General features: G+C 59.0%; 1 protein-coding gene across 1 annotated transcript; it reads left to right on the top strand.

Moving 5' to 3' along the window:
• Positions 1-6781: 6781 nt before the first annotated feature.
• LOC138102082 (serine/threonine-protein kinase pim-1-like) lies at positions 6782-9294 on the top strand. The gene is made up of 5 exons (XM_068999840.1): positions 6782-7345; positions 7467-7517; positions 7743-8109; positions 8754-8930; positions 9188-9294. The coding sequence occupies exons 1-5, from the start codon at positions 6782-6784 to the stop codon at positions 9292-9294; spliced, it is 1266 nt and encodes a 421-aa protein (XP_068855941.1).
• The last annotated feature ends 1749 nt before the right edge of the window (positions 9295-11043 follow it).

Here is an 11043-nt window from a genome sequence, read left to right as displayed (position 1 = left end):
CTCTGAAACCACCCTTCAAGCCCTCCCAGGACTCTCCTCCACTGTCCTCAGGCTCCACTCCACTGAGCACAGAGCCCCTTTGTCCCTATGTAGTGATCATGTGCTTGAGGCCACGGGCACCTGGACAAGAAGGTCGGTTCTTTTCTACAGGAAGGAAACCACAGAACCCCAGTGTTCTGAAGGCAGATGAGAGGCAGCCACCAGAGGCCAAGGCAAGCCAGACCTGTCTGTCCTTGCAGCTTCTGTCTGAAAGCAACCCTTGGACATATGGGGAGTTTTGGAGGTGGAGTTCCATTTCAGCTGTGGGTGCCTGGACCGGAATGACAGCTCTTCTCCCCAGGAAGGAAAGGGCAGAGCCCCAGGGTTTCAAAGGCTGATTAGTGGTGGCTCAAGGAGGCCAAGGCCAGCCAGACCTGTTTGTCTTGGCAGCTTTTGTCTTGGAGCGATCCTTGGATAGAGGGAATTTGGGAGGCCAAATCCCAGTTTTGTCCATGGACGTCTGGCCAAGAAGGACAGTTCTTTTCCATTGGCAGAAAAGTGAGGAGCCCCAGTGTTTCAAAGGCAGATGAGAGCTGGCCCTCAGGAATGCAAGGGAAGCTGGACATTCCTGGCAGCTTTTGTCTGGGAGCTATTCCTTGGATAGATGGAATTTCAGAGGTGGATTCCCAGTTTTGGCCATGGATGGCTGGACTTGAAAGATGTTTTTTTCCATGGGAAGAAAAGCACAGCCCCCCCCGTGTTTTGAAGGCAGATGAGAGGTGGCCCCTAAGAGGCCAAGGCCAGCCTGAGCTGTCTGTCCTGGCAGGTTTCACATGGGAACAATCCTCGGATAGAATCAAATTTGGAGGTAGAATCCTAATTTCAGCCATGGGTCCCTGGAGGAGAAGGACAGTTCTTTCCCACAGAAAGGAAAGCAAGGAACTCCAGCATTTCAGGGGCAGATGAGAAGCAACCCTCAACATGCCAAGGTCAGCCGGACCAGGCAGGTGGCCCCAGGAGGCCAAGCCAACCAGTCCTGTTCCATGTTCTTTGGATCCTTGGGGCCCTGCAGCATCACAATTTTGTTCCCCTGAGGCCCAGCAATATCACAGTGGTCTCCTTGGCTCTACAGCGGCACAAAGGCCCCTTGCTTCCATGAGGCCTTGCTGTGTCCAAACGGTTTCCTTGCTTCCATGGGGCTGCAAAATACCACTATGGCCCACTGGTTCCATGAGGTCACAGAGTGTCACAGTGGTCTCCATGATTCCATAAGGTCCTGCAGTGTCACAATGGCTCCTTGGTTCTATTGGGCTCCCCAGGATCACAGTGGCCCCTTGGTTCCACAAGGCCTGGCTGTGTCACACTGGCCCTTTGCTTCCATGAGACCTTGCAGTGTCACAATGGTTTCCTTGGTTCTATGAGGCCCTGTGGTGTCACAATGGCCCCTTGATTCCATTGGGCCTCTTACTGTTACGTAGTTCTTAGTTCCGTGATGCCCTGTAGTGTCACAGTGGTCTCCTTGGCCCCATGGTGCCACGCAGTGTCCCAAGGGCCCCTTGGTTCTATGAGGCCTGGCTGTGTCACAATGGCCCCTGGCTCCCATGAGGCCCTGTGATGTCACAATGGTCTCATTGGTTCCACGAGGCCCTGCAGGTCCACAATGGCCCTTCGGTGTCACAAGGCCTTGAAGTGTCATAATAGTCTCAGCGGGTTCCCCCGCTGCTTCACAATGGCCTCCTTGGTTCCGTGATGCCCCGTAGCGTAACAATGGTATCCTTGCTTCCACACAGTCAGAATGGCCCCGTGGCCTCATGGAGCCCCACAGTGTCACTGCGATCCCCTTGATTCCACGAGGCCCTGCCGTGCTACAATGACCCCTTGGTTATACAAGGCCCTGCGGTGTCACAATGGCCCCTTGGTTCTGAAGTGTGCAAGAGCCTAATCATAGGAGAAAGGCTCCAAAAAATGCTTTGTCATTATCACTGCTCAGCACCAGAAAGGCTTCAAAAGTGCTTCGTCATTATGGCTGCTTATCATAATCACTTTTGAACGCCTGGAAACTACGTGCCGTACGGGCCGTGCATAGCCCGCCTGGAGGCCCATAAAAAGGAAGGCAAAACTGGTGCAAAATGTGGAGGCGAAAGCGAAAGGTAGAATCCCTGCCCTTTGCCTTTCCCCACACCACCACCATCGCCAGCCACGAGACACCCTGAGGCCTCCGGGAGCCGACGCCGCCCGCCTGGGGAGAACCCCCCAATCCTTCACCCTGGACTGAAATCCCGAGTGAGCTGTGCAACCCCTACCCCTGCTCCTTCGTCCCAGGCGGACCGAGGTTCAGCTGCAAGCATGGAGCCTGCATCTCGGAGGACGGGCCGCCGCTTTCCAGCCAAACTGCTCCAGAGACGGGAAGAGGCAGATAAGACGCTTCAAACAGCAGGAAAAAAAAAGGCAAAAACTTCTCCACTTCCCCCACCCTGTCTCAGCAGCAACAAAGGTAGCACAGTGTGGTGGTGACTTATCCTATGCTTTTAGAGTAACCTTGGCTTTTTCTAACTCTTCTCTACTTTTCTCCTTCTTTCGCTTTGCCTCTCTTACCATTAGATAAACAGATACCCATTTTTTTGGCACCAACATTTAATCTCGTTTGGTTTTAATCTCATCTCTGGGAATATTTTGAACCTTCAAAGTTCTTTCCTTTTTATACTCAGAGATTTTGTTTTCTTTGCCCTTCTGGGTGTAAATCAGATAGTAACAAAGTGTCATAATGGTCTCCACGCTTCCATGAGGCCCCACGATGTCACAATGGACTTTTGGTTCCATGAACTTTCGTTCTGTCAGCAACAGTCTCCTTGGGTCCGCAGTGTCACAATGGACCCTTGGCTCCATGAGGTTCAGTAGCGTAACATGGACGCCTTGATTCCATGAGGTTGTGTAGTGTCACAATGATCTCCTTGCTTCTGCGGCCCTGCTGTGTAACAATGGGCCTGTGGTTCCATGAAGTTCTGTACTGTCAACCATGATCTCCTTGCTTGCACAGTGCCATAACTGACCCTTGGTTCCATGAGGCGCCTGGCCTCCAACAGCCTCTAAGAGACCCTTATGGCCCCTCAAGGCCCCTCACAGCCCCTCATGACCCCTCGGTGCCCCTCACAGCTCCCCAGGGCCCCTCATGGCAGCTCACAGTCCCTCACAGTTCATGGCCCCTCATGACCCTTCACAGCCCCTAACAATCTCTCATGGCCCCTCACAGCACCTCATGGCCCCTCATGGCCCCTCACGGCCCCTCACGACTCCTCATGACCCTTCACAGCCCCTAACAAGCCCTCATGGGCGCCTCACAGCCCTTCACAGCCCCTCATGGCCTCTCACAGCCCAAGGCATGGGACTCCTTCCGAAGGAGAAGAGATCAGGCTCTGCTTGTTCTCCTTTTATTTTGGTCACTTCACAGTGATGAGTAAAGGAAAGCTGAAATGGAGCCTTTCCCCAGCATTTCCCTCTGGGATAATTGCGGGGCTGAAGCTCTGTGCTGGCGCTGGCCCATGTGTGAACATCGCTGCAGCCCCCCACAGCCTTTGCTCTCCCCCGTGTCCATTCCCGGTCCCTGAGACCCGCCCAGCTCTGGCAGCAGCAGGAGCCACCGCGCAGTGGGCCCTGTACCGGCACAGCCGGGGCTCCTGGCCAAGAGCAGCAGCAGCGCCAGCCCCTTCCCACCTGCTTGTGCCTCGGCTTCCCAAGAGGTTTTTCCCGGTGAATTTCTGGACTAGAGACACAATCAGCCACAAACAGACCTGATTCCTCAGAGCCCGGCTGTGCTGCCCTGATGCAACCTTCAGAGAAAGAAAGGATCCGGTTCCAGCACTGTTCCCAGCACCGTTTCACTCATCCTCAGGTGACAGCAGGAGGCTTTTCTTGCGTTTGCCTTGGGAATTACAGATCATGGCTGCTCTTCCCCCTCTTCTGGTTGCCACTTGAATTTTATCTGAAAAACTGCAATTGCCTCTTTTGATCGGTGCTAGCCACAGTGCTTTTCTGATGGGGAATTCAGATGCTTTGTTGCAGGCATCCTGATTAGCAGATCTTGAAATGTTCACAGGTCTATAAGCAAAAAGTCGAGGAGAATGAAAGCCATACAGGCCACATTCACAGCGCTCAAACACAGCCCTGTTGCTGGTGCTCTTGAAATAGAATCAGCTGCCAGAGGCCAGCACAGAAATTGCCTCTGGAGTGTGGAATGAAACGAAAAAATCCACCGGGAGAAAGAGGAAGCAGAACTTCTGCACTCGCTTCATTGCTTCTTCCCAGCAGCAGGAGACGTGGATGTCCAGAGGTACGTCCCGCTGCTGCTGACCACAGTGAGAGCACAGCCTGCTGCCCAGTCCCAGCGGGAACCCGAGCCCAGCCCGGGGAGCTCCCGCAGCGTCGGCAGCTCAGCGGACGCGGTGCCAGGGCCGCAGCCCCGGGAACACGCCCGCCCATTGTGGGGCAGCGGCGCAGGCCCAATGTCCTGCGGCCCAAACTTGCTGCTGCTGCTGCTGCTGCTGCTGCTACGCAAGGCCCATCCTTCTCCCCCTGCTCCTCTCCCAGCACGGCGCAAATTGCACCTCGCGGGATGCTTCCCCGGAGGCTGCTCAGGCGCCCCGCTCCTCTTTCACCTGAGCGTCACTGCGGAGGAATCTTTGGCGCACTTCCGTAAGCCCGGGCCTCTCGCTTCGTGCTGAATCGGGGATGCAAATGGCCTTGTTAGGAAAGTCAAAAGCCAAGGGAATGGATTAGGAATTATTTGAAAAAACTACCCTTCTTCCAGGCAAGGTACACCAAGTCATTTCCCGCATTTCTCCTTTGCTGATTCTTTCAGTCGCCTGCTCGGCGAGCTCCAGCTTCTTCTGCTGCTTCCTGTGAACCGATTGCACTCTCGATTTGAGCACCAACGCACCAGATGTGCAAGTATCTACGCTGAACTCAGAAACCAACTGCCTCTGTCAGACCATTTTCACAGTCCAGCTCACTTGCAAGATGTCCACTGAGAGCTTGGAAGGATTAGCCCCCAGCTCTCCACTTCTGGCTGCAGGCTCCGGAGATTCTTTCTCTCCATTCAGCCAGCCTAACAATTGCTGCTACCCCCTCCTCCTGTTTCCTTAGCCTACAACAGTAACGACGAAAACCTTACCCACGGCACAACTCGCTAGTCCACCAGGAGGAGAAAGGACAAGTTGTCAAGCTCTCAAAACCTTGGTCCTGCTTTGCTGCAAGAGTCCTGCTGCACGCACAGTGTGGCAAGCCAAGAGAAGCTGCATGTGATGGCACATCTTGTGACAGGAGCTCCAGCTCGGTCTCCAGGAAAGGGTCTTGAAAAGAGCAAACATCACTGTGGACAAGATTCTTGCAAAAGCAAAACAGCTTCCCAGAAGGGACATGCAAACGGAAAGAAACAACCCAAGATGTTCCCGTATACTATTAATTGCTTCCCTTCTATGCTCCCCTTTTCTGTCTTGCACTAGTTCTACCTCACAGTCCTTCCAAACTGATCTTACCTCAAACACCTAGGACTTAGCAAGTTTGAGACACTCTACAATACCAAGAGCTACACACAGCTTGCCTTCTCCCTGTTTGGCTTTGAAAGCAATGCTGGAGACCCCAGAAGCCTGCCAAGGGAAGATTTTAGAGCCCAGTGCCTTGCTCGGCTCTGGCTTCTAGAGACAGGGCATGTGCTCCCATGGGACTGCACCCTCAGCAGTGACAATAGACAGCAGCAGCAACAAAGGTGATTCCCATGACACTGTCGCAGGGCTCAAGACTCCGTGTCTTGGCTTCACATGGCAAAGCTCACTGTCCGTTTGGACAGACTCAGCATCCAAACTAGTCTGCTTTTCTACCTGTGTCAATGAACAGCAGGAGAAGGAAACCAGCCAGCAGTTTCTTTGCAGAGAGGGCCTTTGTTCCAGGCTGAAAGTGCTGGATTGGCAGGGAGGAGGCAAACAGCTGAGAGCTTAGCTGCTCTATTGGACCGGCATCAGAACTCAGCAAAAAGAGTGTTTCCATTCTTTTATTTGAAGCCTCCTATCGGCAGTCTCCGATTTTCACCTGAAACCGGACAAGAAAACAGCAACAGCCCTGCCGACGAGGGCACCGCGCCGGGCACGGCCCCGCCGCTCGCACTGCCCACGCCGAGCGGCCGGGGAGCAGCGCTGCACCGCGCAGGGGCTGCACGTCTCCCTCCTCACGTCCTGCTCTGCCCTCCCACGGGGCTGCCTCTGCCTGGCGCTGGCAGGCTCCTCATTCAGCACTTTGCTCTGCTCCAGGCGAAAAGCGCGGACAGCGCTTTGGTTGCTCGCGAGCAAGAGACCGCGGCGCGGGGCGAGCCAGCAGCAGCAGGGGCAAGTTGCAAGATTGCCGCAAGGAAGAGTTACAATCTGGTGAAGAAGAAGCTAAACAAGACGGTGCGTTTGGCGCGGCTGCGGGAGGAAGAGATGCTCCGGGACTCCGCTTCGGCCCCGGAGCGGCCCGTGCTGGCCCGGGGCGCGCGGGGCTCGGCCGCGGGGCGCGCGGGGGAAAAACGGACACCCGGGCAACAGACACACGGACACGCGGACCAACGCTCCCAGCGCTTCGGCGGCAGCAGCGGCAGCGGCAGCAGCGGCAGCAGCGGCAGCAGCAGAAGAGCAATACAAGAGCAGCGGTTCTCCAGACCCTCTGCGTTCCTTCTCCTGTTCCTCCTCTCCTTCTCCCAGTGTCCCGCATCCCCTGTCCCGCTCTCCCTTCAGTGCTCCACCCCCTCCGCCCCTTCCGCGGCCTCCCTCTCCCCATGCCAGGCCGGGCCATGCCCCCGGCCCGCCCCCGGCCCCGGGCGGGGCTGCGCCCTCCCCGCCCCCGGGCGTCCCGCCGCGGTCTCGCCTCCGCCCGGCTCTTGCCCTACTGGCGGTGGCGCCGCTGGGCGGGCATCAGTGCCTGCCTCTTGGGCAGCACTGTTAGCCTCTGGCTCCGGCTGGCCCGGCCCCGGCCCCGGCCCCGGCCCCGGCCCCGGCCCCGGCTCCTCCCGGGACCCGCCGAGGAGACAGACGGCGCGGCCGCTCCCGCCGCGTCCGCGGCGTCTTCCCCGGTCCGAGCTCTCCCGCTCGGCAGCGCGGCCCCCGCCCCCGAGCCGCCGGTGTCCCCTTCGAAAGAGGCAACATCTGGGGATACCCGGCCCGGGGCGGTTGAGGAGCGCCCGGCGGCCGTTTCTGGCCCCGGGCCGAGCGCTGACAGCCGCGTCTCGCCGGCAGGGAATGCGCTGCAGGGCCTAAGGGAGCGCTACCTGGAGGGTTCGCTGCTGGGGCGCGGCGGCTTCGGCAGCGTCTTCGCGGCCACGCGGCTCTCGGACGGCGCCCCGGTGAGTGGCGGGGCCGGCGGCGGGCGCAGGAGGCGGGGGGCGGAGGAGGGCGCAGGAGAAGGAGGATGGGGCTCGGCAGGGCGGGCGGCGAGCTCAGCCCGCTGCTCCCCTTGGCTTGCAGGTGGCCATCAAATGGGTGCCACGGACCCGCATCCGTCATTGGGGCGAGCTGGTGAGTGAGCGGGGGGGTAGGGGTGGGGGTGGTGGGCAGCGGGAGAAGGCGGGGCGTGACGGGCGGGGATGAGCCGAGGCCCGGGAGGGTGGAAGGCGCCAGGACGCCTCGGGGGAGAGCGGGCGTGGGGGCAGCGGAGGGCGCAGAGCATCCTGGGCTGGGCGAGGGCTTCCCGAGCCCTGGCACGGCATCAGCCCCACTGACGGCATCGTGCTCCTCCCGCAGCCCAACGGCACCAGCGCACCACTCGAGGTCGTGCTGCTGGACAAGGTGTCCACCGGCTTCCCTGGTGTGGTGCAGCTCCTCGAGTGGCTCGAGCTGCCCAGCAACGTGGTGCTGGTGATGGAGCGGCCGGAGCAGTCTCAGGACCTGCTCCATTTCATTCGAGCGCGGGGCTTCCTGTCCGAGGAGGTGGCACGGGAGCTGTTCCGCCAGGTCCTGGAGGCCGTGCGGCACTGCACCAGCTGCGGGGTCCTTCACAGGGACCTGAAACCAGAGAACATCCTGGTTGACCTGGCCACGGGCCAGGCCAAATTGATTGACTTTGGCTGCGGCACCTACCTGCAAGACACAGCCTACACCAGCTTTGCAGGTGAGTCCTCGCCGGGGTAGGCTCCCGGTGCCGGCATCTCGCGGCCCAACCTGGCTGTGGCAGCGGGGATTCTCCCTTTTGATGCCAGTCATGGGACCGAGTTTTCAGCCCAGTTGCTTTTGAGTGCGGGTGGCCGGGGGGCCATCTTCCAGCCCTGCTGGCAGCCTTTGCCAGCCACTCTGCCCAGGACTGGCGCTGGGGCTGGGGCAGCCAGTGTGACAAAAACACACCCGTGGGTGGGGGTAGCAGAGAGGGGGGGGCCAGAAGCTGTGCACCCGCCGGTTTGGTGTGCAGGCAAGAACCGGCTTGGACTGCTCAGCTCGCCTTGTTTGCCTTGGCTTCAGAATGTTTTTTTGGGGCAATGCAGGCAGGGAGGGTGAAGGCATGGTTTTCCCACCCCCGGCACTGAGCGGGTTTTCCCTTTGCATGGAATGCTTGAGCCTTGCCAGGGCTTCCGCTGCCCTCTTGTGACACCGGTGGCTTCTTTTACAACCCCCAGTTTGTCCACAAGTCACAGGCGCTGGCGAGAGGGCAGCGGGTCATGCCGCGTGCCACCGGTGCGGCCCCTGCGTGCCCAGGGATGCTGGGGCGAGGCTCCGGGAGCAGGCAGCATCCCGCTAATGAAGTGCCTCTCTATTCCGTAGGAACACCAGCGTACAGCCCCCCGGAATGGACCCATTTTGGCTGGTACTACGGCGAGGCAGCTACCGTCTGGTCCCTGGGCATCGTGCTGCACCAGATGGTCTGCGGGCGGCACCCGTTCCCGAAGGGCCGGAACATCAGCTGGGGCCAGCTGTCGCTCCCAGAACGGCTCTCTCAAGGTGGATGCTCATCCCTGCGGCACGGGGGGAATAGCAGTACTGGGAGACAGCAGCGGGCTCATGAGCATCCCGCTCTGGCAGCTGCCGAGGAGGTGGCACATGCCTCGCTCTCCTGCTCTCCTCCAAAACAAAGAATGGATGGGAAAGTTCAGGCACAGCTCGGAGCCCCCATGGCATGGCCTGGGCATGGCAATAGTGGGGCAAAGCGGACAGGAGCCTTCTGCAACTGACCGGCGCTTTCTGGTTTCTCCCCACAGACTGCAAGGAACTGATCAGATGGTGTCTGTCCCTGCACTCCTTGGACAGGCCCTCATTAGAAGACCTGTCGTGTGATCCTTGGCTGCAGGATATTCATCATCCATAGAAGAAGGGAGAGAGCCACAGGCACACTTTGATCCAGGGAGCCGGTAAGTTACAGCTCCACACGTGCCTTGGCCAGAAGAAGCCAAGAAACGCAGGCTTTTTTGCCCTGCCTGTATCGCTGCGCAGGGGTCGTCAGATGGGGACCCGCAGCCCTTGTGCTGGCGCTGAGCTGCTCTTCCCAGCACTGGTGGCTGCCGTGCAAGCTGCTTTTGCTTGTCCTGCTTCACTGACAGCCGGGGCCCTGGGCGGGGCACTGACAGCCTGCTCTCAGCCGCAGGGAAGAAGGAGCCCCTGGAGAAGCTGTACTCCTGCTGCTGCTGGAGACATGGAGGACGACGTCAAGGATGGCAAGCTCTTCCTCGACCTGGCCACCGGCAAGCTGAAGATGATGGGCTTCGATTCTGGCACCTTCTTCAAAGCCAGGCTCCACAGCGAATTTACAGATGAGTCCACAGCCAAGGGGATGCTCCCAGATTTGGGCATTGCACGGCCTGGCCGGGAAGCAAAGGTTCCCCCCTTTGCTGGGGCGGATGCAACTAATTCTTCAGCCGGCTGCCAAGCTGCTTTTCGGCAGGGCGGGCGGGATGGGCTGGGGTGCTTAGGAAATGGGAGTCGGCCCCTGGCCCTGCCAACAGCCCCCACCGCCCACTGTTCCCCGGGCTGGGGCTGGGGCAGCCAGCCCGACACAAACAAGCCCCCATGGCAGGAGCAGATGTGGCACTCCAGGAGCTGTGCACGGGCTGCTTTGTTTTGCAGGAAAGGAAGGGCTTGGGCTGCTCCACTCGGCTTGTTTGCTTTGGGCTCGCTGTGCCTGTTGGGGGTCAGTGCGGGGGGGAGGGGAGAAAGCATGGGCTTCCCTCGCCCGAGGGTGGGTTTTTCCCCAGCATGTAGGGAAGGTTGGGCCTTCCTCAGGCCCCCAACAGAGAGAAGACTTTTTACCTTTTTTCTTGTTTCTCCTTTTTGTCTGTAATCCCTTTTCATTAATTTGTTGTTTGTTTCCCTTAAAGGAGGTGTTGTAGGTGGTGTCCAATCTGGATCGGGAAGTGCTTGGGACCAGCTGCAGCGTGGATGGGACGGGGCCTTGGAGAAGGCCGAGGACATCGCTTGGGAGCAGCTTTTCTTCCGGCGGCGGGTGGCGTGCGGTGGGTCCCCGTCTTCTTGGCACGGCTGGGATAAGGGCTTTTGGGAGATGGCAGCGAGCACAGGAGCATCCCAATGGGCAGCTGCTGAGGAGGTGGATCTGCCACGGCTGGCTGCGGGCGGTGGCACATGTCCTGCCATCCTGCTCTCCTGCCAAAGGCAGCAGTGACGGGCGGCTTCGGGCACCGCTCTGAGCACAGCCAGCACGGCCTGGGCACCGCGGGCGGCTGGGACAAGGGGGACAGCAGCCTTCAAGTGACGGGCGGTTTCTGCTTTCTCTCCTTGCAGCCGGGCTCTGTGGATGCTGAGGCTGCTCTGGGCTCCGCCAGGGCTCTGCTGCGGCTCAGCACCGGGCCGGAAGAAGCCAAAGAAGAACCGGTGTGAGCCGCAGCAGAGACGTGCTCGAGCATTTCAGCAACGCAGCTCAAGCCTGCAGAGTGCACGCCTCCAGGGGAAAACATGACACCCCCCCCCGCCCCCAAAATAAACTTGTTCAATAACTTGTGAAATGAAATCAATCTGGGATGACCCCAAATGACATTTCTCAGCTTGCTCAAGCTTTAGCTCAGCCCTTCTCTGAACAGTTCTCTGCCCCGCCTGCCTTTTACTT

Source organism: Aphelocoma coerulescens, unplaced genomic scaffold (assembly GCF_041296385.1).
Source record: "Aphelocoma coerulescens isolate FSJ_1873_10779 unplaced genomic scaffold, UR_Acoe_1.0 HiC_scaffold_60, whole genome shotgun sequence".
NCBI lineage: Eukaryota > Metazoa > Chordata > Aves > Passeriformes > Corvidae > Aphelocoma > Aphelocoma coerulescens.
Note: the sequence above shows the minus strand (reverse complement) of the source record. Positions and strands in the feature narration are given on the sequence as shown.